The sequence below is a fragment of the Hyaena hyaena genome, unplaced genomic scaffold, assembly GCF_003009895.1.
Source record: "Hyaena hyaena isolate Hyena2069 unplaced genomic scaffold, ASM300989v1 scaffold_546, whole genome shotgun sequence".
Lineage (NCBI taxonomy): Eukaryota > Metazoa > Chordata > Mammalia > Carnivora > Hyaenidae > Hyaena > Hyaena hyaena.
Genome location: NW_024081179.1, coordinates 125,316 through 152,469, shown reverse-complemented (window position 1 = coordinate 152,469; position 27,154 = coordinate 125,316). Strand labels below are relative to the sequence as shown.

The window sequence follows — 27,154 nt, the reverse complement described above, 5'->3', positions numbered from 1 at the left end:
CCTTATGTTCTCGACTAGGCAGTCCTTTCTGCCTTGCTTCCCCCTTTCCATCCCCAAACCTTAGCTTAGTTAATGCCTACGCTAAAGTAGTTGACTAGGAGTTCCTTGTGGGCAAGAACAGTCTCATCTCTGTATTCTCAGAACACAGGATCTGGCAACTAGCAGGTGTGAAATTGCTGGGTAAACAAATAGCCAAGCAGAACTCTCTGGCTAGAGCATTAAGTTTATATAGGTGAGCAGGTGGAAATAACAAAGCTAGAAAGGTGGATCAAGAGTAACACTACAAAAAGTTTCTTAGAGTGACACTACAAAAGCTATCTTAAGAAAAAATTAACACCTATCTACAGAACACTCGTCATATGGCATGGACTGAAGAAGCACACTATCAGTGTTACTTTCTTCAATCACAACAACCCTGAGTAGATGGTGTTATTCCCTTGCGATTAAAAAAAAGTAAAATATACAGCATAGTGGCTTTAGTTAATAATACTGTATTGTAGATTTGAAAATTGCTAACAAAGTACACCCTAAAATTCTCATCACAAGAATAAAAAAACTTGAAGTATGTGTGGTGATGGACATTGATCATACTTATTGTGGTGATCTTTACATAATCAATACAAATTGTGAATCATGTGGCACACCTGAAACTAATAAACCAATATGAGGTTATATATGTCAGTTACATCTCAATCTTTAAAAAAATAGTGAAATAAATAAAATTTTTAAAAGCTGAGGCACAGATGAGTGAATTAACTTGGTCTTGATTAAATTACTTATATTTGAAGGCTAGTTTTAACCACAAGTATATAATCCACATAACTCCAAATTTCAGCTTCTTTTATGTTTTGTTGTTGTTCCTTCTTTTTTGTTCCACATCCGGTCCACTCTACCTAAGACATGTCTTCAGAATCACTCCCTCAACTGGTCTTACACTCCTATCTTTCTCTCTCACTTCCAAGCCCAGACACTATCCAACATTCTCCCTTTAAGAAAGCTGTCTAAGGTTTTTTTGTTTTTTTTTTTAATATTTTTTTTATTTATTTCTAGGAGAGAGAGAGACAGCGTGAGCAGGGGAGGGTCAGAGAGAGAGGGAGTCACAGACTGAAACAGGCTCCAGGCTCTGGGCTGGCAGTCAGCACAGAGCCCAACGCGGGGCCCGAACCCACGAACCGCGAGATCATGACCTAAGCGAAAGTCGGACGCTTAACTGACTAAGCCACCCAGGCGCCCCAGCTGTCTAAGGTTTTTAAAAAGGAAAAGATCTCACTGGAATAAGTACAGAGGGGAGAGGCTAAGGACACAGGGATAGAGGAGAGAAGACCAGTAAAAAGACCATCAACATTAACAACAGCTAACATTTATCTGTTACTTACAGATCAGGACTGTGTTAAATGCTTTACCCATACATACTGTCTCATTTAAGCACTAATTCAATATTTTGTTGAATCTCTATAATTGATGACAAGCACAGTCTAGGTATTTGTTGTAAAGTAAACAAAACAAATTATTTCTGTTCTTGTGGAGCTTTCAGTATACCAGAAGAAACTGACAAAACAAATAAACAGAAGAAATATGTAATTATGATATGTAAGAAGGTAATAATTGCAATGGAGAAAAGAAAAACTAGATCAGGGTTAGGGAGACTGGGAGAGTCATAGGTGATTAAGCCACTGAGGTGATATTTGAAAAGAGGAGGTGAGAAAGTTAGCCATGAGAATATCTGAAAGGTGTTCAAAGAGAAATGCAATGTCAAGGCCCTGAGGTTGGAGTGTCCTTGGAACATTCACCGAACAGCAAGAAGACCCTTAGGTCTGTGGGCGTAGTGAGTGAGGAGAGGTAGAAGATGAGGACCAAGAAGGAAGGCCAGTGCACAGAGGCCTTATCGTTGTGACAGCCCTATGAGGTCATCACTATTACCAGTTCCATCTTATAGATGAGGTAACTGGGGCACAAAAAAGTTAAATAGCATCCGAATCGCACACGAAAATGCTAGATCAGATTATAAATGCAGAGTTACTATTAAGTGTTTTTGAAAACATGACCTTGACATCTTTGACACACTTCCCATTACAAGGTAAAAGTCCATGTCCCTTCTGTTGTGATAGATTTAACCAAGAGCAAATGACACAGTGATACCATGTGACTTCTGAGGCTAGGCCATAAAAGGCAAGCAGCTTCTGTCTCTCCTGAAACACCGAGCAACCTCGTAAGTCTGATCACACTAGGCCTCCAACCTGGAAAAGCCCTTTGTAGACCCCCTGGCCAAGAGTCCCAACTGAGCCCAGCCCTCTCACCATACCTGCCAAGGTGCCAGATACTTAAGTGAAGAAACTCTCTAGGATGTAGATCTTCCAGATCAGCTGTTCAAATCCCCCTAGCCTTTTGAGATCCTCCAAACTGAAATCCCTGACACAGAAGAGCAGAGATAAGTCATCCCTGTCATCCCTGTCTGAATTCCTCACACACAATCTGTGAGCATAATAAAATGGTTGCTGTTTTACACTACTAAGTTGTGGAGTAATTTGTTCCACAGCAATAATAAGAACCACTATACAATAAGCAGGAAATAAATGTTAAGAACCTGAACTAAGTTAATAGAAATGAAAAAAAAAACAAAACTGGAATACATTACCATGGTATGTGGAAGGTTCTTTATCATTAAATATCTTTAATGTCTAGATGGCAATCTTCTTCTAAAAGAAGAAAACAAGCTCTTTTAGTCCATCCCACTAATAGAGCTAATACGTACTTATGGATACTAAGGAGGGCCTAGGAATAAGTACGGGCTAGCAACTGAGGGAAGACAAGGAAAGAGGTGGAGATAGTATGTGAACAGAATGCAATCAAAAACACCTCAAATGCCTTTGACAACAAAAGGTTGCCCTGGTTTAAATTGTTTACTGGATAAAGAATGGTGATTCTCAGAGCAGGAGGCTGAGTTAAGGAATGGTTCTGGGTGGAATCCTCTCTAGGATTCCCTGCTGGAATCTGCTATTGTTGTCAGTGAAGTCATAAAGGTACTTACTGCATAAAGACTGAGGCTATATATAAAATTTGGGAATAAAAACCTTTGGGCTCAGTTTATTCAAATTTTATATTAAATTCTAACCACACAACATTTTCATGTAAAATGTCCATAATAAAACCCTCCCCAATATTGAATATCTACTCAAATGCAACTGCCTATTAGCAACAAACAAAATATCTCATACTGTTTAAGCTTCAACTTTGAATACCAAGACTTCTTTGTAACCCACTGAAACAATGCCTTATCTAGTCTACCTAGGATTATATAAGACTAACCACAGCAAAGCAGCTCAGGTGGCTAGAATGCTGGGCTAAAGAACTGTTCCTTGAAGAAAAAAATCCTTTCTTCCAGTGCCAACTTCCGCCCTCCCGATTACTGTGCAGGCAGGTGCATATGGGTCAGCATAAACTCCTTATTACTCGTTGCAAACCAATTCCAAGCACATTCTTTAAATTCTTTTGTAAGACAACATTAAAGCTGCAAGACTCCCAGGGAAGAGATTTGTTCTCTCTTTCAGGTTAATTTGAAAGTTTAAAATGGAGATGGGGCACCTGGCTGGCTCAGTTGGTAGAGCATACAACTCTTGATCCCAGCGTCACGAATTCGAGTCCCATGCTAGGGATGAGTTTACTTTAAAAAAAAGAAGTATTAAAATATTTAAAATATATATAAAAGTAAAATAAGATGGAGATGAGACAAGGGTTTTCTGCTTTACTCCTCCCAGTGGTGATCAGAAAAGGATGCATTCCCTGACTTTCACTTCCAGGTTGGGAAAACCCAGAGATATTTCCAGAGATAAAATTTGGCTATATCTTAGAATCCAGAACAATCCTCTGAAATTAAAGGTAACAGGTACCGGGGCCACCTGGGTGGCTCAGTCAATTAAGCATCCTACTCTCAATTTCAGCTCAGGTCATGATCTCACGGTTTGTGGGATCGAGCCCTGCTTTTGGGCTTCATTCTGACAGCGCAGTGCCTTCTTGGGATTCTCTCTCTCCCTCTCTCTCTGGCCCTTCCCCACTGTCTCTCTCTCAAAACTAAATAAATAGGGGCGCCTGGGTGGCTTAGTCAGTTGAGCGTCTGACTTTCACTTGGGTCATGATCTCGCGGTTCGTGAGTTCGAGCCCCGCGTCGGGCTCTGTGCTGACTGCCAGCTCAGAGCCTGGAGCCTGTTTCAGTCTGTGACTCCCTCTCTCTCTGACCCTCCCCCTGCTCACGCTGTCTCGCTCTCTCTCTCCTAGAAATAAATAAAACATTTAAAAAAAAAAAACTAAATAAATAAACAACAAAAAATTTTTTTAAGATAACAGGTACCAGGAATTTATCCTAAGTTGTGTGTAAGTCTCTTATGGGTAATTACAATGTAAATAATCATGCACTATATAAAGTAAGCTGGGGGCGCCTGGGTGGCTTAGTCGGTTAAGCGTCCGACTTTCGCTTAGGTCATGATCTCTCGGTTCGTGGGTTCGTGCCCTGTGTCGGGCTCTGTGCTGACTGCCAGCTCAGAGCCTGGAGCCTGTTTCAGTCTATGACTCCCTCTCTCTCTGACCCTCCCCTGCTCGCGCTGTCTCTCTCTCTCCTAGAAATAAATAAAAAATATTAAAAAAATAAATAAAGTAAGCTGTACTCTACTCATTGCAAATTTCCAAGTTCACCTAATTTACATATAGAAGAAACAAAAATGACCTTCAAATTGAATTCTATAAGATTTTTTCCCCATAAAAAATATTAATTCTTCAGAGATTAACTTTTTTTTAAAAAAGGCCCAGACAAGCTTTATTCAATAGATAGCTGTGCTTGGAAGTTAAAAGGCAGATTAAATAAAGTCATACTACATATTTTAAAAGAAATACCATTTAAAGCACAGTAAGTGATCAACAAATACTAACTATTTTTATACTCCATAATCATACTTTCCTACAAAGAACCAACTTGAAAAACTCATGGAGCGGGGCACCTGGGTGGCTCAGTCAGTTGAGTGTCCGACTTCGGCTCAGGTCATGATCTCACAGTTCATGGATTTGAGCCCCGCATCGGGCTCTGTGCTGACTGCTCAGAGCCCGGAGCCTGCTTCGGATTCTGGGTCCCCCTCTCTCTCTGCCCCGTCCTGTTCATGCTCTGTCTGTCTCTGTCTCAAAAATAAATAAAACATTAAAATAAATTTTTAAAAAAACTCACGGAGCTTGAAAATTTTATTTACTCTATTTTATTACTTTTTTAAAATTTTATTACTCTTGGAAATCTCTCTTCTGTAGTCACAATACAACCTAAAGGAACACAGTTTAGTTGGCAAGCTTTCAATGAATACTGATTCAGTGATTAAAGTGTGGGTTCTGGACCACAAGTTCTGGGAGCTTGTTAGGGCAAACTGTCTGGGGTTGGGGCCCATTAATCAGAGCTCTGACAAGTCCCTCCAGGTGATACTCCAATTTGAGAGTTTATTACACTAGCTTCACAGAGCTCAGGGTGCTATGTTCTGCAGGGACTGGGAAGTCCTAAAGAGCGGGTGTAACATGGTTCCTAGGTATAACTTCTATGGCACGTACCAGTGTCATACACAAAGTAGGCGCTTAAACTTGACAGGTTAACAACAGCCTCATATAATCTATAGCTGGCTAGACAAGAACACCATCGGTTTATCTATTTCACAAAGATAAGAAATTCTGACGGCTTGTCTGCATTAACTCATGATAAGTAAATACATGCTGCACACACAGCAGGAGCTGTTAACTGGCAGAGCCCTGGGGCCTCTGGCACTTTGGCAAATAACTCAGGCTTACAAAGTGTCATATGCTTTAAAATTTAAGTGAAAAATAAATTTCTAATTTTACCAGTGTCCAAACAGGATATGCCCATTGGCTCTATATAAGTCATGACACTGCAGAAAAGAAACTAAAACATAAAATTTTGTGTTGCCTTCAAAATTGGGGCGCCTGGGTGGCTCAGTCGGTTAAGCATCCAACTTCAGCTCAGGTCATGATCTCATAGTCCGTGGGTGCAAGCCCTGTGTCAGGCTCTGTGCTGACAGCTCAGTCTGGAGCCTGTTTCAGTTTCTATGTCTGCCTCTCCCCTGCTCACACTCTGTCTCTCTCTCAAATATAAATAAAGATTTTTTTTAAAAATGCATCTTATTGGGGCACCTGGGTGGCTCAGTTGGGTGGGCATACGACTTCGGCTTGGGTCACGATCTCAGTTGGTGAGTTGAAGCCTTGCGTCGGGCTCTGTGCTGACAGCTCGGAGCCTGGAGCCTCCTTCGGATTCTGTGTCTCCTTCTCTCTCTCTCTCTGCCCCTCCCCCACTCATGCTCGGTCTCTCTCTCTCTCTCTCTCTCTCAAAAATAAACATAAAAAAATTTAATGCATCTTATTTCACATATTAGCTCACTGTAATGTATCAACTCAAGATGGAGTCCAATTTAAAGTTAACAAAGTAGACAACTGAGAAAAATTGAAGGCTGACTGGATATCTGATATTAAGAAACTATGACAAAGGGATTAGGATTACAATTTTTATAAAACTAGAAGCTTTATTTCTTCTAAAAAGCTTTAGAGATGAAATGATACGATGCACTGAATTTGCTTCTTGGGGAGAAGAACCCAAAGGAAATAAGACTGGCCACTGAGCTGCTGAGGATGTGAGGGGCTAACTTTATACCAGGGTTTCTCAACCCTGACACTATTGCCATTTTTTGCCAGATATTTTTGTTATTGTTGAGGGAGGAAGGGGTGCTGTCCTGTATACTGTAAAAAGTTTAGCATCATTCCTGGTCAGTAAACTCTCTTCAGTTGTGACAAATGAAAAATGTCTCCAGACATCATCAAATGTCCACTGGGCAGCAAAATTGTTCCTGACTGAGAACCACCAAATTCTTCCTACTTGTTTGAAATTTTCCGTAACAATACATTTAAGTCTTACTTTAATTATACTCTGTGTAATGGTACAATTATATGTCTCTAGTTGAGTAATTAGTACATAAGCTTTTGAGGAACAACTTGGTACACAAAAAAGCAGAGGGAACTGAACTGGAGATCTGGAGCCTGGTAGGGGCTCTGCTACTAAACAGTGTTGTCACACCAGCTCCTGTCACCTCTCTGAGCATCCTAATTAGGTCAGATAATTTGATTAGTCCTTTTGAGTTTTATAATTATTTGATAACAGTATTATTTTATATACCAATCAGCTAAAGGTGGGTATTCACATCTGTAAGTCAAACAAATGAGTACAGAGTAATGGACTAGGATTAAGACAATATTCTTGTGGCAAATTATCTGCCTTTTATTATTAATCTATCTATAAGCAACATTCCTATCACAGCAATATACAATTATTTAAAATTTAAATTAAGATTCCCAGGATAAGCAAAATGGAAAGTCTTTTTACAAAAAAGAAAGACAAAGTTGTTCTAGGCATAATAGCCAAAAAGTCCATCAACAGTGAATGGATTAAAAATTGTTATCCCTTAACTGGGTAATATACAGAAGTGTTGAATCACTTTACTGCATACCTGAAACTAATGTAACACTGTATGTTAACTACACTGGAAGTAAAATAAAAATTAAAAAAAAACAAAAAACTGTTGTACATCCAAACAATGAACTACCAATCAGGTATAACAAGAAATGAACCACTGATAACACACACAAACATTAATAAAGATACCATTTATATAACATTCTAGAAAACATAAAACTATAGGGACAGACAACAGATCAGTGGTTACCAAGGGCTGGGGAAAGAGAGGGGACGGACTGTAAAGGGCCACAAGGTAAGCGAGCACCTTCCTGGGCAATGAAAACGTTCTACATCTTGACTGTGATGGTGGTTACATGACTATACATTTGTCACAACTCATCAAACCAGATACTTAAGAAGAGTAAACGTTCTATCTCTATAAACCTGACTTTAACAAAACAGCTGCTCAAGAAACTGAGAGCTCTCATTCATTCTTGTACCCTCACCACTCAACAGGCAGTTCAGTAATGGCAGGCAAATAATATGGCATATGCTAGACATCTAACACTTGACACAAGGGCACCACACTGTCAAAGACAAACTACTTCCAGAAGATTCTAATACAAGTTAAAAATGGAACAGGGGAGGGGCGCCCGGGTGGCTTAGTCGGTTGAGCGTCCGACTTTCGCTCAGGTCATGATCTCGCGGTTCGTGGGTTCGAGCCCCGCGTCGGGCTCTGTGCTGACTGCCAGCTCAGAGCCTGGAGCCTGTTTCAGAGTCTGTCACTCCCTCTCTCTCTGACCCTCCCCTGCTCATGCTGTCTCTCTCTCTCTCTCTCTCTCCTCGAAATAAATAAATAAAACATTTAAAAAAAAAAATGGAACAGGGGATGGTGAAATAATGCAATGAAGTGCTACAAACCTCTGGTTTTAACACTGTCAAAAATTCAAATGCATTCTACAAGAATAAAGCACATTCCATACCTTAGATTGTTTTTAAAGAATAAAGTTAGTAGTTTCTAACAACACACAGAAAGATTAGAACACAATTCAACAAATTCACCAGAGAACAAAGTAAAAAGACTCATTTAGTGCAAGTCCTTCATTATCACAAATCTGACTGTTTTGGGCTTCAGTTCCTTTAGAAAGTATGGAGCTCCTGCTCTAGGTCAATGTAAGATTTTGCTTCTTTGAGTGAAAGTCAAGAACCGAAGCTAATCAACTCCCTTTTTTTGCTTACTCCACTCTACAGTGCAGTCATAGACTAGGAAAGTGATCAAGTCAGAAACAGGTTCTTCCAAAGGTTTAATAAGACAATGAATTCACTGACTCACTTGGTCTATGATTTTCTATTACTCACTCTTTATGGAACTTTCTACTGCATTTCAGGTGAAGGAACATATGCCACGGCACCACTCACTTCCCAGGTGAAAGAGCATTAAATACCACTCGTTAACACACTGCAGGAATGCTTTAGGCCAGAGTCTGCGTAAACAGAGTGAACCGCCCCAGAGCCACCCAGCAAACAAGTGGCATTTTGAAGATGAAAACGAAGGCATCCCATACCACTAGGCCACGACGTCTCAGGACACTGCGGGAAAGCATGGAAACAGGCAGAGCAAGAAGGCTTCTAAGTGATGGCGTTTTCTTGCCAGGAATTACCTCATAACTCACGTCATGACCGGCCAGTGGGGCTTCCTCGCAAGCTGTGCGCTGGACGGTTTACCGGGGGTCACTCCCGGCTACACGGGAGCAGCTCTGGACCCAGGGCGAGAAGAGCTCCCGGGGCACGTGAACGGAGTCAACCTTTCTCCAAAAGACTTTTCCCTGCGCGTTATGCCCTAAAAACGTTGTTCCTGGCCTTTTTAAAGGTTTACAGGAACAAAACCAAAGGTTCGTTGTACAGAATCCTAGGATGTGAGGGTTGCGGAGGGGGCTTAGCGCTCGCCCAAGCCCAGCTGTTTTCGGGAAGGAGACAGCCTAGCCCGGCGCGGGTGTCCCCGAGCCAGGCAGCGAGTGGCCGGGCAGCTGTACGGATCCTTCCTTTCAAACCCGCTCCATCAACCCTTCCGAACTGATGCGCATGGGAGGGAGGCGACTCCTTAGGGAAGCCTGTACCCCCCTGCAAAAACTTCTCTTCCGAAAAGCTCGGCAGTTCCTTCTAAGGGGCCCTCGAAGATTCCCCGGTGGCCACTCAGAGCCTGTCACTAAACTTAGCTCCAGACAATTTTTTAAAAGCCCGGCATAAAGGACCGTCCGCTCGACCCCGTCAATTGCTCCTCACCGGCCCCGCAAACACACTGCCGCCCCGACAGTCCCCCAAGGGCCGCCCGCCCGATCGGCGAGGACAGCACCGGGCGCGGCAGCCGGGGTCCCCGCACAGCCGCCAGCCCGGCCGGCGAGCGGGACTCGGCGGACACCCAGGGAAACGGCGCCGGGCCGCACGCGCGCCGCCGCCTCCAGGAGCCCGGCCTGGCCCCCGCGATCGGGGACTCCCGACGGCAAAGGCCGCCGCCGCGCTCCGGGAGGCAGCGGGGGGACACCCGGCGCGGGCAAATCGCGGGAAGGCGCAGCTCACTTACGTTCTCGGTGTCTCGTTCATTCACCGTTGGCAACGGGGTCCTAGTGGACATTTTACTTCACTTCACTTGTGCACAATGCGAGGGTGGAACAAAACAGCACACGGCCTCGGGGGGCCGGCGACGGCGTCCTCGAGTGCCCTGCGGTTCCGGAACGGCGCCGCGGAGGGCGGCTCCCCTCCCCCACGGCCGTCTAGATCCCGGGCCGGGCCCGGGCCGTCCCTCGGCGGGTCCCGGGGCTCATGCTCCCCCGGCCCCGGCGGCCGCGCCGAGGAGCCCGGCGGTCGGCGGGTGGCGGGGCCGGGCCGGCGGCGGCGGGCTGCGGTCGGCCCGCCGGCGTCCCCGCGCCTCAGGGCGCCCCGCGGGCCCGGACCCCCTCGCCTCCTCCTCCGCCCTCGGCCGTCGCACCGCGGATTTCAACGCCGGGGCCTCCACACAGCGCCGCCGGCTGCCCCCGAAGAGGAGGAGGAGGAGGAGGATGTGGACAAGGTGGAGTGCAAGACAGGCCGCCGCGGGCTGCGGGCGCCGACCATGGAGGGGGCTGCGGAGGCGGCGCCTGCGCCCGGCTGCTCTGCTCCCTCCGGCTCCCTTGCCGCCTCAGCCCCCACCCGGTGGTTGCCGCCGCCGCCGCTCCCGGTACCTCAGAGCCTCACGGACCCAAGATGGCCGCCCCTCGGCTTCCTCTGCTGCCTCCGGATGCCGGAAGTGACGGCACCGCCGCCTCCCGGAACTCGGCCAATCAGCGCGGCCCGAGGAAGCAGGCCCGGCTGCTGTTGCTAGGGGCGACTCGGTCAGGTCTGGGGTGGAAGAGGCGGCGCTCTGGGACGGGAAGGGGTGGTGGGTCGCGGTGGGCGCTGCCGGCGCCCCCGAAAGAGTCGGCACATGGTTCTGAGCGGTGGCCTGAGCGAGACTGCTGGGTTGGCATTTACAGTGTTCATAGAGCGCCTACTGTGTGCCCAGGTTGAGGTCGCGCCCGCGGGACCGCGCTGCACTGAATCGAGCCGCGGCAGCAGCTACAGGGCCGGGGCTGCGGGGAGAAGCCGGGCTTCTGTAGGATTAACCGCGACCCCGCGGTCGAGGATTGGGTCACCCTTCCTGCCTCCAGTTCTGGGTACCCGGGGGCTGGCCTCGGCTCCCGGAGGAGCTCGAAGTCTAGAGGGGGATGGACTCGGACCCACCTAAATGCCATTCGGAAGACAAGAGTGCTTACGGAGGGGGGCGAACGAACGTGGCCAAGCCCTAGAAGCCCCCAGGGACCAGTTCCTAAATGCCCGTAGGGGATTTATGACCGCGCTCTTCCACGCCAGCCTGTAACTGCTAGCATCCCTGGGTCCCAGCCTGGGGCCGAGCTCAGCGACGCTTGCAGGATGAAACATTGGAAATGCTACTGGAAGCCTTCCTTGGCCCCTCGCCTCTGCATGTGCCCCATGGTCGTGCACAGACCCTGGCCCGCGGTGGGTGGAGTCCATTGGTTCAGGGACCTTGCCGATACATGACATTTATTACCTCATTTAAGCCTCATGATAACTCACACACACACACAATTCATTTATTTATATACTTACATATAATTTTTTTTTTAAGTAAGCTCTATGCCCAATGTGGGAATTGAACTCATGTCAGAGATCTAGAGTCGCATGCTCTACAACTGGGCTAGCCAGGTGCCCCTCAGGGTAACGCTATAAACATAGGCAGACACATCTTGCCATCCAAAGCCTAAAGAGATTACAGTGCCTCGAACAAAGTGCCCGAATGGTTAGCTGCAGAGTCCAGATTTGAACCCATGTCCTAAAACTTTTCTAACAGATAAGTTGTTGTGGACATGCCACGTCTTTCTTTCTTTCCTTCCCCATCCCCCTCTTTCTTTTCTCCCTTCTTCCCTGCCTGCCTGCCTGCCTGCCTTCCTCAGCATGTGAACCATCTTGCTATGTCTGGGACATTTCCTGCTCTGTGAGACATACATGTCTTTAAACACCAGCGTCATACCCAGAGAGGACAGACGCTCCCATCACAAGACACATGAGGACCCAGATGCATGCGGGGCTTCCCTCTCACCCTCTCAGGCAAGTGTTCACTTGGGCCAAGGGCAGCCTTGTTTACAATGTTATTCTCTCTCCCCCTGTTTGGCCAAGCAGACATGATTGAATCCCCATTAGTTAATGTGTACTCCGTACACTGCACCTGAAATGTGGGTGAGCACGAGGTTGTGGGGGCCCCAGTAGGGCATTTAGCCGAGTTTGGGGGTTGGGTGAGGGAAGCTTCCTGGGAAAGAAATGTTTATTTATGCTGAGTCTGAAAGCACGAGGAGACTCACCCAGGTGAGGATGAGTGGCAAGGCATTTCAGGAGAGGGGCAGCCTGCACAGGGAACGGAGGTCAGGAGCAGCGCAGTGGGGCTGGGTAAATGTCAAGAGAAGGGGAGGCGAGAGTTTAGGCTGGAAGCGTAGGCAGGAGTCAGGCCAGGCTTGGACGCAGCGTGGCCCTCAGTTCTGCATCTTGAATGTCAACTAGACCAACCGTGAAAACACTCAGAGGACACACAAAAGGGTTTCAGCCTCGTGTAGGAGCAGAGGGACAGGGTTTGGACAATTCAGAACATTCCATATTGGCCAAAGTAGCTGGGGGATGAGGTTTCCATTTAAATGTTTTTCCCACCACACCACACATTAGACAATGAATTAGTGAATGCCCAAAGATAGGAAGTAAAGCTGACACTATTTAACTCAAATGCCTCTGGTTTTCATAAGGGCTGGAATTAAAGAAACACTTTGAGCTTTTTCATTGCACTTATGTCAAATAAATTATGGTACTATAAAGACCCGGAAATGAGGAAATGGGAGGCAAGGTATGCATGTGACATGCAAGAGGAAAAAAAAAAAAAAAAGAGGAAGAGGAGGAAAAGGAGGAAAGACAAAGCAAAGCATGGTTATACATGGAATGGATCTGTGATCCAGAAGGAATGGAAGGGCGAGATCTGAGATCTGGATTGGAAGTCGTTCTCAGAATACCTTCTTCTGTCCTTGTTCCCCGTCTCCATATTAAAGTAGGTTCTGTCTTGGTCTCCTGAGACTGAAAAGACATAAATAAATATACCCAGCTGTGTATGTGCAGAGGAGGAGCTTTCATGTTAGAGAAGAAGCTCGTCCTGAGATGTGTGAAGCTAAACCGAATCTAGTTCAACCCTTGCTGCTGGAGGGTGGAAAAGGAACGGAGCCTCAGAGACGTGAAATGACTTGTCTACAGCTATACAGCTAGTTAGCAGCAGAGCCAGAATGGGGCCCAGCTCTCCCAAGCCCCAGACTCATGTTCTCACTCCAAGCGACAGCTCTCCTGGGCTGTTTAATGACAGAGGATTCAGAGGGACCAGGAAGATGTTCCAGCCAAGAGAACAGCAGGAACACAATCTCAGACATGAGAATTCCTAAGCTGCCCGCTGGCCCCTCCTTGAGGGCAATAACGAACAGCCTTATGCAAGAAACATAGCACGCATTTGTTTAAGCCGTGACAGTTTGGCTTCTCTGTTACTTGCAGCCTAGTGCATTCCTAACCAGTTCTGCCGTGTGCCCTGGTCAGATCTCCTGCCCCCCAGGCCTGGGGGCGTCTGCACCACGTCTAATCTGGACAGGGCCAGAAAGGCCTGCTTTGGCCTGGCCACCACACCACAGCACTCAGCCACGACGCTTCTGCCAGACTGTGGAAAGTGCTGGGGGCCAGGAGCTGTTCTCAGTGTGTGTTTGTACGTGTGTGAGAGAGAGGGATTCGAATAGAGAGCTGACAGCCGAGTGCTGAGAATAGACAAAGCCACAGAGACAGAGAAGAGGTGTGTAATAATCGTAGGACACCTGGGGTCATCATGCCTGGAGGCAGGGGCGAGATTGCTCGGCCAAGTATAGGCCAAGTAGGCCACAGACGCTTGGGGATGCTGGGAAATATGAAGTCCATTTCAGACCCCCCTCCAGGCTGCTCCCCAATATATTGGAGGTCAGAGCAGGCACGATGCTATCCTTTTTTTAAAAAATATGTTTACATTTATTTATTTTTAAGAGACAGAGAGAGACAGAGCACGAATGGGGGAGGGATAGAGAGAGAGGGAGACACAGAATCTGAAGAAGGCTCCAGGCTCTGAGCTGAGAGCACAGAGCCTGATGCGGGGCTCGAACCCACGGCCCGCGAGATCATGACCTGAGCCGAAGTCAGACGCTTAACCTACTGAGCCACCCAGGTGCCCCATGATGCCATCCTTTTAATTCACTACTCTGGTCCCCTTCTTCACCCCAGTGGGGCCATTATTCCCCTCGGGTGGGGGGGGGGCAGGCAGCAGGCAGCTTAGGAATCCTCATGTCTGAGACTGTGTTCCTGCCATTCTCCTGCCTGGAACATCTTCCTGGTTCCCCTGAATCCTCCCTGTCATTATACAGTCCTACATCTCACCTCTTCCATGGGGCCTTCCAAGGCTGACCTCCAGTGAGCTCTTCCCCACTCCCAGCATCCTTGATTTTTACTGCCTGAGGTCATAGTGCACATATTGAGCTGCAGCTGTGTACCTGGCAGTACACCGGGCACTTATGCTAACTCTCCAACAGCCATGTGAGGGGGTCAACATGCATGTTGTTGGGGGTGGGGGCAGGAGGCCACGGTTCAGAGAGAGAAACTGTAACTTGTCCAACATTGTTGTGACCAAGAGCAGAGCCAGGATCACAATCCAAAGCTGTGTTCTGCCCTCCAAGAGTCTAACAGTGATGGGTCTCTTTCATTGTGGGTAAGTGGGGGGCCTTCCGGTCCCTTGTGCTTCGCTCAGCAGTGTCCAGTTAGGAACTCAGCACCGGTGTGACAGTGACCACCCTTCTCTCTTCCAAGTACTGCATCCTTTCAGGATAATTGTGGATGGATTGCCGTGAGATGTGTCACGGACATTCCAGCCTTCCTGAGCACACTATTGTGAAAAATTCAGCTTTGATCAATGACTTATAGTTATCCTTTTATCAGTTCCCATAATGCACTGCAATATTGGGATGGCCTTGGGGAATGTGGAGATAGAAAGGACCATCTGCCCCTGCACGTAATGGTCCCAGGCTATTGAACTGTTCTCTTCTCGGGGCACCTGGGTGGCTCAGTCAGTGAAGCATCGGACTCTTGTTTTCAGCTCAGGTCATGACCTTGTGGTTCGTGGGATCAAGCCTCATGTCGGGCTCCACACCCACAGCATGGAGCCTGCTTGGGATTCTCACTCTCCCTTTTTTTCTGCCCCCGCCCCTGCTCATGCACACACTGTCTCTTCTCTCTCTCTCAAAATAACCTTAAAAAAAAAAAGAAAGAAATGCTCTGTTCTCTGATGTGCTAGAGATTGTAGGTCTGGGTCTAGATCCAGATGCATATGTATATGACGTTCTGTTGGGTCACCTTCTAGATTCTGATGTGTGGCTCTCTGTAGCAGGCCCTCACCCTTGGCCGCTCCACTCTGAGCTAGGAAAGCCCACTGTTTAGAATCCATGCAAACGTCTGTAGACGCAACAGTAATAGAAAAGAAGTGCGGGCTCTGGATTTGAACCTTGGATTTGAGCCCTGGCTTACAACCCTGAATGCTGAGTGACCTCGGGCAAATTACTTCATGTCTCTCAAGGCCAATTTCTTAATTAGTCAAATGGGAATAATAGTACCTGTCACTCACTGCTGCTGTGGGGACCCACAGAGGTAATGCCCAGGGAGCAGCCAGCACCTGTGTGCAGAGTTCACCCTCCCTGGGCAGCTGCACTTCTCATTTCTCCCCGGGACGAACACTGGAGGCAGGGGTCAAGGCTTCCTAGGCTACCCGTGGCTGAGAGTTGAAGACTCACTCTGCCTACCAGGTTTCCTCGTCCAATCTTACCCACCTCAACAGGCACCTCATTATTGGAGGAAATGGGTGCAAACGCCCTTGGTAAGAGGTCTAGCAACACAGGGGAAGGTGTGTCCACACCAGTGCCTCTATTTCGCATTCAGGAACAGACTCCGGAAGGGCAAGAGGCTTGCTCAAGCTCCCCACGCGGAACGCAGTGCCCTAGATGCCAGGCTGGCGGTCCTGACACCACGCTGCTGCAAGACAAGCAGGCGCTAAGAGACCAGGGGAGAGCCGGGAAGGGTGGGTGACAAGATTCACGACCTCTGAGACTTGCGTGGGCTGACCGACTGAAGTACGCACATCCCCCAATACAAATAACTTTTTCAGAAACAGTCTAAGCTGCTTTTGAGGACAGACTATTTCCTCCATTACTTCAGTTCCTGTGCCGTCCTTGGACCCAGTGGACCCCGCGAAAAGCCACATTTGCCTCTAATGGTGGCTCCGCCTCCTTGTCTCCCCTCTGTCCTTTGCTCCTCCCCTACCGAGTGTGTATTCTGCACCCACTTTGTGTGAAGCACTAGGGATGTAGCTCTGAACAAAGTTCTCAGCCAAGTGTCACAGGACACACATCAAATAATTCACGAGTGACATAATTTAGGGCACAATAACTTGTAAAAAATTAATGAGGGTAGAGTGACAGAGACTAAGCTCTTTTGTCTTAATTCAAATTGTATTATATATATATATATATATATAGGTAATAGATGCACATGGTGCACAATTTACAAGGTGCAGAGGGATATGCAGTTAAAGAAAAATTCTCCTTGGGGCACCTGGGTGGCTCAGTTGGTTAAGCGTCCAACTCTTGGTTTTGGTTCAGGTCATGATCTCACAGTTCATGAGTTCAAGCCCTGCATCAGGCTCCATGCTGTACAGAGCCTGCTTGGGATTCTCTCTCTCTCTCCTTCTCTCTCTGCCCCTCCCCCCACTTACACATGCTCACGCGCTCTCTCTCTCTCTCTCTCTCTCAAAATTAAAAAAAACCTTTAAATTAAAAAAGCAATATTCCATTTATGCAAAGCTCAGAAACAAAAGCATGCAGAACCACTAAGATATTGTCTAAGGATGCAAACATATAGGAAAAATTACTTCCGAAAAACAGAAGCAGAAAAGAAACACAAAAATCAGGGAAGAAGTTCAGTGGTTACCTTTGAGGAGACAAGGATGGAAACAAGAGGCAGGTATAGGAGCATTTGTATATCACCATCCCCGACAAATACTACTGAGATGTTTTTAAAATTTTTTAACGCTTTATTTATTTCTGAGAGAGAGAGAGAGACAGCGTGAGCAGGGGAGGGTCAGGGAGAGAGGGAGTCACAGAATCTGAAGCAGCTCCAGGCTCTGAGCGGTCAGCACAGAGCCCGATGAAGGGCTCGAACTCACTAACCAGGAGATCATGACCTGAGCCGAAGTCAGATGCCCAACCGACTGAGCCACCCAGGCGCCCCTTGAGATGTTTTTAAAAATAACTCATTGAGGACAATTCACATAGCATAAAATCTAGCATTTCAAGTGACTAATTCAGGGGCGTTTAGTACATTTGAAATGCTGTGCAACCATCAGTTCTGTTTAGTTCTAAAACATCCCCGTCACCCCAAGTAGCACCCCTGCCGGCGCATTGAGCAAGTTCTCTTGTCCCCGGCTCCCCTAGCCCCCGGAAGCCACCTGACTGTGCTCGTCTCTGTGGATCTCCCTATCCTAGATACTTCATGTGAATGGAATCAGACGGCATCTGGCCTTCTGTGTCTTGCCGCCTTCACTTAACACAGAGTCTTGAAGGCTCACCGACGCTGCCGGATGCGGTGGTAGCCGCCGTGCGCAGGTACCGACGGTGCTCACCCCCCGTCCGCTCCGGCCGTTTGGCTCCAGTGAGGCCCGCTGCGGGCCCGGGGATGCGCGCGCCTCCGTCGGTAACTGTTTTCAATTTTTCTGGGTCTGTATCTAGGAGGGAAATTGCAGGTCCACTCAATTTTTGTTTAAAAAATAAAATTAAAAGAGTTAACAAACAGTGGTCAGATGTAAGGTAAAAGGGCCCCCCGCTAGACGAGGAGGCGCCGGGAGGGGCTGCCGTGTGCCGGGAAGGAGGACTGAGGCTGGGGGCTCGTGCTGGCTCGGCTTCGGGCAGCGGGTCCCGGTGCGGCGGCCGGACTTGCTGACGGGGCGGATGCTTGGGAAGAGAGAAGAGCAGGAACTGAGGCAGGCTCCCAGGACCGTTCGCTGAGATGGGAGAGGTGGGGTTGGGGGCGGCGACTGGGGTAGCAGCGGAAGACATAAAACATTCGGTTCAGTTGTGACCATGTTGTATCTAAGATGCCTATCAAGGCAAACCATGAGCGGCTCTCGAATGCTGAGAACAAACTGAGGGCTGATGGGGGTGAGGGAGAGGGGAGGGGGGTGATGGGCACGGGGGAGGGCACTTGTGGGGATGAGCACTGGGTGTTATATGGAAGCCAACTTGACAATAAACTATGAAAGAAAGAAAATAAGATACCTATCAAATGTCAAATGCAGTAACTCAGGACTTACTTTGTGTCTTAATTTCCATCTGTTAAAAATTGGGTGGTGGGAAGGACAGTAATACCTCTCGCAACCCTATTATATTATTGTACCTACATTGGTTGAGGAATATAAACTCAGTAGGCGGGGTGACTATAAATCTATTTCCTTGGCCCCCTGTCTTCAGTGGTGTTCTGTTGAATCCACTTCAGGCTGGTCTCTAACTTTCGGGACATTCACAGTTATTGAAAGTCCTGCCCAGTTTAAAGCTGCCAGATCAAACTCAATGTAAGACTGGGACTTCCGATCCCCTGAGGCAGGCCGGCCCCCAGTGGCGGAAGGGGGTGCCCCCTTCTGGGCTGGAGATTGGGGGGGGGGCAAACGCTAGCTGGGCAGAGGACCCTGAGAGTCAGAGAAATAGCGACAACTCACCCAGAGCCCACTCAGCACACCTTGTCCAATGCCCACAGACACCAGTGCCCCACGGAGGGCTACCCTTTCCTTCTACATCCCTGAATATCTCAAAGGAAGTGCCCCTGTAGGGAGTCTGGGCCTATGTTCTTCCAGGCACCCCCAGACCCTCCCTGGATCCTCAGCCTTTCCTTCCTTGGCACCTTCTCTTTATGTAATAACCCTTTCCACCAGCCACAAACAGCTGCCTTTCTCTGTATTCTAGGGGGCCCCCAACTCCACGTCCTCACCCCCACCCTTGGCTTTCTCTTCTCTTCCACTCCCTGTTGAGGTCTGTGACACTCTGCCCCCGCAACAACTCACGAGTCGCCCTCTCCTACAGCATTTCCAGCTTCATCTTCCCTCAACTGTTTGGTATCTTAGAAGCCATGGGCCTGCCTGTCTTCCTTCTTTATCTCTGTGGCTTCTCCTGTAGCATATGAGTTCCCATTTTCCAGATGAAAAAACTGATACTCCTAAAGGTTAGGTTTGCTGAGCTCTCTCGACTGGTATATGGTGACACCAGGCCTCTGCTGTAGGCCGTCGACTCCATCTTCTGTCCCCTGAAGACTTCTCAGGGTCTGGAGAGGATCTGAGCTCACCAGCAAGGCAGGGCTCCTGGCCCAGGTCACACCCCCAGCGCCAGCCGGCCCGGGGATCCAGTGGGCTCACACAGACTTATGGACCTGGTACCCCTGAATGTTGAGTGGTGACAAAACGAAAATGGATGATGAGCGATTGATGTATCTCAGAGCTGGAAGGAGCCGCGGAGTTTTGTCACTCCTAACCCCCTCAGCTGATCAGGGAGACGCTGAGGCCAGGGCACTGTGGGCGGTAGAGGCTCTGGGGAGGCTGCCTGCCAGGCCTGGGCTGCTTAGAAAGCTGGCTCTGACGGGGGAGGGAGCATCAGCTGGGTCTGGCCAGAGGGAAACGCCAGCAGCCCACAGGGCGAGCAGCGGCTGTGGGTTTCCCACGGGGACCAGGTACACCCCCCTGGGCTCAGCATCTCAGTTTCCTCTGGCCACTGTAACAAACGACCACAGGCCATGGGGTTGGAAACAACATAAGTTTATTCTCTCAACATTTTGGAGGCAGAAGACTGCAATCAAGGTGTCGGTGGGCCACACTGTCTCTACAGGCTTTAGGGGACAATCTGTCCTTTGCCTCTTCCTGCATTGATCACTGATAGTATTCCTTGATTTGGGGGCACATTGCTCCAATCTCTGGTCACACTGCCATGTCCCCTTCTGTCTTTGTGTCATATATACACATTTAAGTAGGCTCCATGCCCAGTGTGGGGCTTGAACTCATGACCCTGCGATTGAGAGTCACATGCTCTACCAACTGAGCCAACCAAGCACCCCTGTCTTTGTGTCTTTCTCCCTTCTGGTTGTGTCTCATCACACTGTGTTGACATTTAGGGCCCACTATGATAATCCAGGATAATCTCTCCGTCTCAGGATCCTTAATGTAACTACACTGGCAAGATCTTTGCCATATAAGGAAACATCCACAGATTCTAGGGATCCGGACCTGATATCCTGGGGGCCACTGTGCAGCCTTAGACTAACGAACTTGCCCACAGTTACCAAGTGACAAAGTCATTGTCAAAATCATTGAGAAAATGATCAAGAAAGTGTGGCTAATGTATGCAGGCCGTTTATATTGGCTACTTTTGCAGTTTTTACCACTTGCTGGTAATGGATTTAATTTTATCTGGAGGTCAATGCGCTAGGCATAATTAACAGTGACTACCTTTCTGTTGCTCAATATGTAGGAACCTTGTAGGAACCTGAAAGGGAGTGGTCATCAAGGGAGGAGGCTCACGCTGCCTAAGACCTCTCCTGCCCTCCCTGCACTTCCCTTTTCTCGACCATGATTCTACTGATGGTTCATCCCGTCCCTGAGCACACATCAAACAGGAAAGCAGCTGTCACGGTTGCATTTGGAAAATATTTGTTACCAGTGAATTTGATTCCAGGTCAAAGACAAGGGCAGAATTGAAAGAGCAAAGCCTTCAAAGGTCTAACCTTTCCTGATTAATAAATCCCTGACCTCACACATGGAACCCATTGAGTTGTTTGAACAAGATTCTGTTCCAGCGGGTGTAACCTCAGACATGAGCTGTCCAGGGCTGGCTTCTGAGTCAGCCTGAGTCCCACCTACGTGCCCTCCCCTGGGGCTGCTGGACTCAAAGCCTCTTTTCACGAAGAGAGCAGGAAAACGGATGACTTGATTTGCGGGATACATCCAAGCTCGGAGGGCTCATTGATGTGCTTGAATATTAATAAGCAGGAACTGGCTTCTGTAGCCTGGGAAACCTAACAGAGAGTCTGTGAAAGCACTCCAATCTAGCCCTACAGCAGGCAAGCACACACACGGATAATTTATAGATCAAACGAATCAAGAAAAAAGTAGAATTGAATAGTATAAAAAGTTTACTCATCAAAACTTGTGGGATACAACACAATGGTATTTAGAGAGAAAATCACAGCCTCATATGTTTAAATAAGAAAAGAAGAAGGGCTAGAAATGAAGGGGCTGGGGGGCGCCTGGCTGGCTCAGTTGGTGATGATGATGTGATGCCGGGTTCTGTAAGTTCAAGCTGCATATGGGGCATAGAGCTTACTTAAAAAAAAATAATGAGTTACGCATTAATATTATGTAGTCAGAAAAAGAAGACATTACACCGAAAGAAAGTAAAAAGGACAAATGGAAAGCAGAAATGAATAAAGATAAAATGAGAGAGGAGTGGGTAGCTCAGTCCGGTGGGTGTCTGACTTCAGCTCAGGTCACCGGACATGATGATCTCGCAGGACATGGGTTTGAGACCTGAGTCGGGCTGTGTGCTGACAGCACAGAGCCTGGAGCCTGCTTCAGATTCTGTTTCTCCCTCTCTCTCTCTCTCTCTCTGCCCCCACCCCCTGCTCATGTTCTCTTTCTCTCTCTCTCAAAAATAAATAAACATCCAAAAAGTTAAAAAAAAAAAAAGAGAGAGATAAAATGAGATCAATAAAGCCAAGAAATAGTTCTTTGAAAAAACTAGTAAAAAAAAAAAAAGCAAAACTCTAGCCTGCCTAATTAAAAACAAAGGAGAGAAATGAGAAATTAAGTATTAGAAAATACAAGATAGAAACAAACAACCACAGGTGTTACAGAGGTTAAAAAAGTAAGGAAATACCATCAACAAATTTGTGTCAATAATTTTGAAAGCTTACACAAAACAAATTCCTAGAAACTATAACATCATGAACACCCAAAAAGAAATAGAAAATGAATAGCTCCATAACTAGTAAAGAAATTGGTGGGCGTCAGGGAGGTTCAGTCAGTTAAGTGTCTGACTCTTGATTTCAGCTCAAGTCATGCTCTCTCAGTTTGTGAGACCAAGCCCTATGTCTGGCTCAGTGCTGATGGTGCAGAATCTGCTTGGGATCTCTCTCCCTCTCTCTCTGCCCCTACCCGGCTCTCTTGCTCTCAAAATAAATATTTTAAAAAATTGAACCAAGCGCAAATAGCTTTACAGGCGAGTTCTATTGAACTGTCAAAGAACATATTATTTCAGTTTTACACAAATTCTTTCACACAAGAAGAAAGGCTGAAAATCCAAGACTTAAGTAAGCATCTCAAGAAGCTTGAAAACAAACAGTAAACTAAAACCAAAGAAAGTACAAGAAAGGGAATATAATAGAAAGAATCAACAAAGCTACAAGTCTCAGTGCTGGTGAACTGATTGTGGTAAGAAAAGCACAGGAAACATGGTCAAGAGTGAGGAAAAGACATTACCAGAGATCATTCAGACATTAAAGGAGCAGTAAGAGAGTATCATGAACAACTTCATAATAACACATTAAAACTTTTAGATGATATAGGGGCGCCTGGGTGGCTCAGTCAGTTAAGCATCCAACTTTGGCTCAGGTCATGATCTCACGGTTCATGGGTCGGAGCCCCGCATTGTGCTCTGTGCTGACAGCTCAGAGCCTGGAGCTGCTTCAGATTCTGTGTCTCCCTCTCTCTCTGCCCCTCCCCCTCTCATGCTCTGTCTCTGTCTCTCAAAAAATAAACATTTAAAAAATTTAAACTTTTGGATGATATGGGCAAATTTCTAGAAAAACATACCTTACCAAATTGTCATGAGAATAAATAGAAAGTCTAGATAGTACTGTGCCAATGAAATTGAATCTGCAATTCAAAACTCTCCCAAAAGAAAACTTGAGACCCTGAGGATTTCACTAGGTGTTCTCTGAAGCATTTAAAAAGAAATAACACAAATTTCACACAAACTCTTCTATAGAAAAGAAATAGAGACACATGTTTGCTTAGTTGAACACTGTATGTAGCCTTTTCCCCAAGTCTGATGAGGACATTATGAGAAAAGAAAATTACATGCCAATATTATATTGCTCAGGAATATAGATAAAAATAACTCTAAAGAAAATATTAGTAAGCCAAATCCAGTGATGATTGAAAAGATAAAACATCACAACCAGGCTGAGTTTATCTAGGAAAGCAAGCTTGGTTTAACATTCAAAAACCAATCAATGTAGTTCACCAAAGTAGCAGAATACTAATAATCATATAAACACTCCAATACCTGAAGAAAAACAATTGATTCAATATTCCTAGTGAACTAGCAATAGATTGGAATCTCCTTGATCTGTTAAGAATATCTAAACAAATCTGCACAAACATTATCATCCCTAACTTAAATGTTTCCAACTTTCTCTTTGCTATCAGGAAAGCACAAGGGCACTCACTTTTGCTGCTTTAACTCAAGATTGCACTGGAGCCCCCCTGGTAAGTGCAGGAAGAAAAGAGAAATAGAAGATAGGATTGAGGGGCGCCTGAGTTGGTAGAGCATCCTACTTCAGCTTAGGTCATGATCTTGAGGTTTGCAAGTTCGAGCCCTGCATCGGCCTCTGTGCTGACAGCTCAGAGCCTGGAGCCTTCTTTGGATTCTGAGCCTGCACTCTGCTCTCTCTCTCTGTCTCTCAAAAACAAATAAACATTTTTAAAAAAGATAGAAGGGGGGCACCTGAGTGGCTCAGTTGATTAAGCGTCCGACATCGGCTCAGGTCATGATCTCATGGTTCGTGGGTTCGAACCCCGCGTCAGGCTCTGTGCTGACAGCTCAGAGCCTGGAGCCTTCTTTGGATTCTGAGCCTGCACTCTGCTCTCTCTCTCTGTCTCTCAAAAACAAATAAACATTTTTAAAAAAGATAGAAGGGGGGCACCTGAGTGGCTCAGTTGATTAAGCGTCCGACATCGGCTCAGGTCATGATCTCATGGTTCGTGGGTTCGAACCCCGCGTCAGGCTCTGTGCTGACAGCTCAGAGCCAGGAGCCTGTTTCCGATTCTGTGTCTCCCTCTCTCTCTGACCCTCCCCTGCTCACACTGTCTCTCTCTCTGTGTCAGAAATAAATAAAACATTTAAAAAAAAAAGAAGGATTGGGAAGGGATACATAAAACTCATTATTTGCAGATGATATGCACATAGAAAACTTAAAATAAACTTACGGGTAATTATTAGATTTAATAAATAACTTTTTAGGGGGCTCTTGGGTGGCTCAGTCAGTTACCAATCCGACTCTTGGTTTTGCTCAGGCTATACCCTCCAGCCTGGTGTGGGGCTCTGCTCTGACAGCTGGGAGCCTGCTTGGGATTCTCTCTCTCCCTCTCGCTCTCTGCTCCTCCCCTGCTCACTCATACACTGGCTCTCTCTCTGTCTGTCTCAAAATAAATAAATAAACTTAAAAAAATGAATGATTTTAGTAAGTTTGCTGGACATAAGATCAAAGTATAAAAAAGAATTGTATTTCTGTAAAGTAGACACAGGAGCTACAGAATGAATTTTTGTAAAAGATACTATTTACATATAGGATATATAAGGCGACTACATAAACACTAAAGAAAATTATAAGAAATCAAAGAATAGGGGCACCTGGATGGCTCAGTTGGTGGAGCATGTGACTTTTGATCTCCGGGTTGTGGGTTCAAGCCCCACATTGAGTGTAGAGATCAGTTAAAAATAACATCTTAAGGGGCGCCTGGGTGGCTTACTCGGTTAAGCGTCCGACTTTCGCTTAGGTCATGATCTCATGGTTCGTGGGTTCGAGCCCCGCATCGGGCTCTGTGCTGACTGCCAGCTCAGAGCCTGGAGCCTGTTTCACAGTCTGTGACTCCCTCTCTCTCTGACCCTCCCCTGCTCACGCTCTCTCTCTCTCTCTCTCCTAGAAAAAAAAAACACATTAAAATAATCTTAAAAAAAAGAAATGAAAGATAAATAAAAGGTGGAATATACCATGTTTTTGCCTCAGAAGAGTCATTATTTTAACATATTAATTCTTCTATAAAATTGACCTGTATGTTCAATGCAATCTCAAAAAATATGCCAGAAGGGTTGTGTGTGTATATGGTACACAGCTGTGTAACTTGACAAGCTGATTCTAAATTTCTATGAAAATGTGAAGGACCAAGAATATCCAAAGTCTTTTTTTTATTATAAAGCCAGCTTTTATTTATTTATTTTTAAATGTTTATTTTTATTTTGAGAGAGAGAGAGAGAGCGAATAGGGGAGAGGCAGAGAGAGAGGGAGAGGGAGAGAATCCCAAGCAAGCTCCATGCTATCAGCACAGAGCCTGATGCAGGACTTGATCTCATGAACTGTGAGATCATGACCTGAGCCAAAATCAAGAGTCGGATGCTCAACCAACTGAGCCACACAAGCATCCCTTATTTATTTTTTAAAATTTTTATTTGAGAGAGAGAGAGAGCACTAACTGGGGAAAGAGGCAGAGAGAAAGAGAAAAAGAGAGAATCTTAAGCAGGCCTCACCCTCAGCATGAAGCCCTACATGGGACTCCATCCCACGATCCTGGGATCATGACATCGGCCAAATCAAGAGTCAGACACTCAACTGAGTGAGCCACTCAGGCACCCTTTCAAAACCTTTTTAATTAATTAATGTTAAATGTTTATTTATTTGTGAGAGAGAGACAGAGAGCACATGGGAGCCTGGAGGGGCAGAGAGAGAGAGAGAGAGAGAGAGAGAGAGAGAAGGAATCCTAAGCAGGCTCTGTGCTGTCCCCACAGATGTAGGGCTCAATCTTATGAGCTATGAGATCATGACCTGAGCCAAAATCAAGAGTCAGTTGCTTAACTGACTGAGCCATCCAGGCAGCCCAAACATCTTTTTTTGTTGTTTTCTTTCTCTCTTTTTTTAAAATTTTTTAATGTTTTATTTATTTCTGAGAGAGAGAGACAGCGTGAGCAGGGGAGGGTCAGAGAGAGAGGGAGACACAGAATCTGAAACAGACTCCAAGCTCTGAGGTAGCTGTCAGCACAGAGCCCAACACGGGGCTCAAACCCACGAACCATGAGATCATGACCTGAGCCAAACCTGGACGCTTAACTGACTGAGCCACCCAGGCACTCCTTTAAAGCAGAGGAACAAGATAAGAGAATGGCTTCATTTGATATCAAGCCTTATTATAAAGGATGGTAATGAAGGCACTATGTTGGTAGTGGATGAATACAGAGACAATCCAGTGGAAAAGCAAAACTCAAGAAGGAGACCAACACGTATTTAGATACCTGATTTTCAACAAAGAAGCTCTTGTAGAGCAGTGGGGAAAGAACAGTCTTTTAAATAACTGGTTCTGGAACAATGAGATATTCCCATAGGAAAGAAAAGAGAAAACAACTCGATCCTTACTTTGCACCATAGACCAAAATTAATTATGAAATAAAAAATATAAAGCTTGTAGAATATAAACAATATAGTATCTTCAGGAATTTAGTGTAGCAAAAAATTATTAACTAGGCATAAAAATAACCCTGGAGGGAAAAAATGATAAATTTAATTACAGGAAAATTAAGAACTTCTGTTCACCATAAGACATCATTCAAAGAGTAAACAGAGAAGTGAGAACAAGCAAATATCCAAGGGAAGATATTTATAACACATATAACTGACAAAGGCTCATATTAATAATATTTAAAGAACTTCTACAATATTTAAGAAAAAGCCAAACAAAAATTAGAGACCTGAAAAGGCACCTCACAAAAAGACTGGCAAATGGCCAGTAAACATATGTAAAAGACATTAAATTTGTCAGCAACCAGGAAAGTGCAAATTAAATCCATTCTACATTAAAGGCATCATAAAGAAAAGACATGTACAAACTCAAAGAAGAAAATTTCTTGCACATAATTAACACATGATTTGTGTTGTCTTGAATATATAAGGAACTCTTTCTTGTAAGGCATTAAG

General features: G+C 46.1%; 1 protein-coding gene and 1 non-coding gene across 7 annotated transcripts in view; both read right to left on the bottom strand.

Moving 5' to 3' along the window:
- Positions 1-10,731, bottom strand: part of MARK3 (microtubule affinity regulating kinase 3) — a 115,088-nt gene extending 104,357 nt beyond the window's left edge. For all 6 annotated transcript variants that reach the window (XM_039255811.1, XM_039255813.1, XM_039255812.1 and 3 more), the window contains exon 1: positions 10,065-10,731. In XM_039255811.1, the coding sequence (XP_039111742.1) occupies positions 10,065-10,115 (51 nt within the window). In that variant the 5' untranslated portion in view covers positions 10,116-10,731. The remainder of the gene's footprint in view (positions 1-10,064) is intronic.
- A 9,439-nt stretch (positions 10,732-20,170) lies between these two features.
- Positions 20,171-20,243, bottom strand: TRNAE-CUC. Its single transcript has one exon. It is a non-coding gene; the product is annotated as a tRNA-Glu (tRNA).
- Positions 20,244-27,154: the final 6,911 nt, after the last annotated feature.